This window comes from Otolemur garnettii, unplaced genomic scaffold, assembly GCF_000181295.1.
Source record: "Otolemur garnettii isolate 467f Iridium unplaced genomic scaffold, OtoGar3 scaffold00023, whole genome shotgun sequence".
In the NCBI taxonomy this organism is placed as follows: Eukaryota; Metazoa; Chordata; class Mammalia; order Primates; family Galagidae; genus Otolemur; species Otolemur garnettii.
In genome coordinates, this window is record NW_003852418.1 from 91,880 (window position 1) to 94,710 (window position 2,831).

The window sequence follows — 2,831 nt, forward strand, 5'->3', positions numbered from 1 at the left end:
CCATCATTGTTGTTTGGCGGGTCCGGGCTGGGGATTCGAACCCGCCACCTTAGGTGTACGTGGCTGGCACCTTAGCCAGTTGAGCTATAGGCGCCAAGCCCATAATTCCATTTCAATTCAGTCCCCAAATACTGTCAGCCTGACCTGATAGCCTCTGATCCAGGTTAGTAGGGTTCCAAGAGTCCCCCAGTCTTTTTTGTAAGGATGGTAACAAAGGAAATTTGTGACTTAAGTGGGAGGCAGCTACAGAAAAATAGGTCCTCAACACAAAACATTTCCTAGATATCAATTGCTAATGTGAAAAGGGATGGGATGTTTTTCCTGTATGCCATGTTCTTTCATTAAAAACTATGTTAGAAAAATATAAGTATGGCAGCATGTTAAAGAGTTAACAGAGCCATTATTGCTCACATACAAAGAATTTGCAGATTGTTTCGGCTTCAGCAGGTTTGATGTACCAGGGATCTTTGCAGTACACTTCCTGGGGCAGCTTCCACTTTAGGAACTGGGCACATATAGTTAGGACTCGCTTGCTCTCCTGTGAAAAAGATTATCATAAATGAGCATTTTCAAACGTTTTCTAAATGAGGTAATCTTTCTTCAATAAAACTGAGACTAAAGTCCAATATGGAAAGCTGATACACTCAGAATTACCCTGGCTGAAGTGAGTGGAGGGGTGGAAAGGAACCAGGACCCTGCATTCCTCCTCCAACTTCACCAAACAGACCCATAAAATCCCCCAAGGCTCTGAGTAGGATGTAGAAACCACTGGTCCTGGGCAAAAGTGACAGCTGACAGATGGAGTACCCAGACCAGAGGCTCGGGCAGGGATCCCACTATCCCATGCTCTACAGAAAAGGCTCCCAACCCTGCTTGCTGCTTCCATGTCATTTTTCTGTCACTCTGCACAGGGGGGTGCAGCTCCTCTCTTCTTATCCTCATGGCATCTCTGGGTTGGAAAGAACTGTAGAGACTTTTGATCCCTTCCTGATCTAGATACTCAAGCGAGGTTTAGCCAGGTGGGCCTTTTCTCTAGTTCACTGCTCTCCGAATTCCTCCCATGAACCACATAACACTTCTGATGAGTCTCCAAGCCAGTATTTCATCTGTGGTTCACTAAGTATTTGGGCCATAAAAATTCCTTTGGGGACTGATAGGAATACAAAAAGTTCAGTTGCTTGGTTTAGTAATTTAAGAATAATATACAATAAACTAATACTTTAGTAAAGTTAAAGATACCCAGATATTCTACTTTTTTGGTTTATGCCCTCAAGAATGCTCATTGGAATATTGTAATCATGAAAAATTGAAAACTATTGAAATGTCCAGAAATAGGGTAATGGGATAAGTTGTAGGTTATTCATACAATAGAATTCTATGTAGCAATGAAAATAAATGAACTAGAGCTACACAACATAGATAAACTGCATAAATATAATGTCAAACAAATAAAAAAGCAAGATGCTGAACAAGGTATAGAATGATACAATACATAGAGTTTTAAAACATGAAAAAATATCACCACAGAAATGATGAAAATAAAATTCAGGGCTCGGCGCCTGTGGCTCAAGCGGCTAAGGCGCCAGCCATATACACCTAAGGTGGCGGGTTCGTATCCCCAGCCCGGGCCCGCCAAACAACAATGATGGCTGCAACCAAAAAATGGCCAGGCGTTGTGGCGGGCACCTGTAGTCCCAGCTACTTGGGAGGCTGAGGCAGGAGACTCGCTTGAGCCCGGGAGTTGGAGGTTGCTATGAGCTGTGATGCCATGGCACTCTACCCAGGGGGATAGCTTGAGGCTCCGTCTCAAAAAAAGAAAAGAAAAGAAAATTCAGGATGATAGTTCTTGGAGAAATTTAATTGGAGATGGGTGTATGATTTATCCTAGTTTTATTTCTTAGAGTGAGTGGTGGATATATGGGTGTATATTATTATTATTATTATTATTTTTGGTAGAGACAGTCTCACTTTATCATCCTCAGTAGAGTGCTGCGGTGTCACAAACCTTACAGCAACCTCCAACTCCTGGGCTTAGGCGATTCTCTTGACTCAGCCTCCCGAGTAGCTGGGACTACAGGTACCCACCACAACGCCTGGCTATTTTTTGGTTGCAGTTTGGCCGGGGCTGGGTTTGAACCTGCCACCCTTGGTATATGGGGCTGGCACCCTACCTTCTGAGCCACAGGCACCACCCTATGGGTGTGTATTACGTTCTTTGTGCCAGTGATTTCCTAACTCATCTATGTCAGACCCCCTCCTCTCTGCTTAGCCTACTCTCTGAGGAGCCTGGAAGGAGGCTAGAGATTGCTTAAGGCTTGAAGGAGAATAAGCCCTGTTCCAAGGCTTTCCTGACTGCAGACGGCTGGCTGGTGGGAGTGGGGTGTCAACCCCTACAGGGTATACTTCCCCATCACTTAATAGGAAAGTTCTGCCCTAACCTTATTGGAATCTAAAATATTTCATATTTACAGCCGTAGAGCCATAAAACTTTTCTTGTAACAAAGTGCCAGGGTCCACCTTAAGTCCTGTTTCCACCTGAAACCTTGAGCTTTCGTTTCTGTATGGGGGGAAATAGGAAAGTGAGAGCTCTGGCACTTTCCCAGAATCCTGGAGGTGTAAACCTTCCTGCCTGGGTTGCTGTAACTGGTGGTCATAGTTAGCACCTTCGAATGGATGGGCTTCTGAGGTGGTGGACAGTACTAAAGATGACATTCCCAACCTTCCACCCACCACTCACTTAAGACTGGGATGACTGGCTCGGCGCCTATAGCTCAACCGGCTAAGGCGCCAGCCACGTACACCTAAGGTGGCGGGTTCGAATCCCCAGCCCG

General features: G+C 45.1%; 1 protein-coding gene across 1 annotated transcript in view; it reads right to left on the reverse strand.

Moving 5' to 3' along the window:
* Nucleotides 1-2,831, reverse strand: part of MROH8 (maestro heat like repeat family member 8) — a 73,439-nt gene that overhangs the window by 6,213 nt on the left and 64,395 nt on the right. The window contains exon 20 of the mRNA XM_023512028.1: nt 416-538. Coding sequence (XP_023367796.1) covers nt 416-538 — 123 coding nt within the window. The remainder of the gene's footprint in view (nt 1-415; nt 539-2,831) is intronic.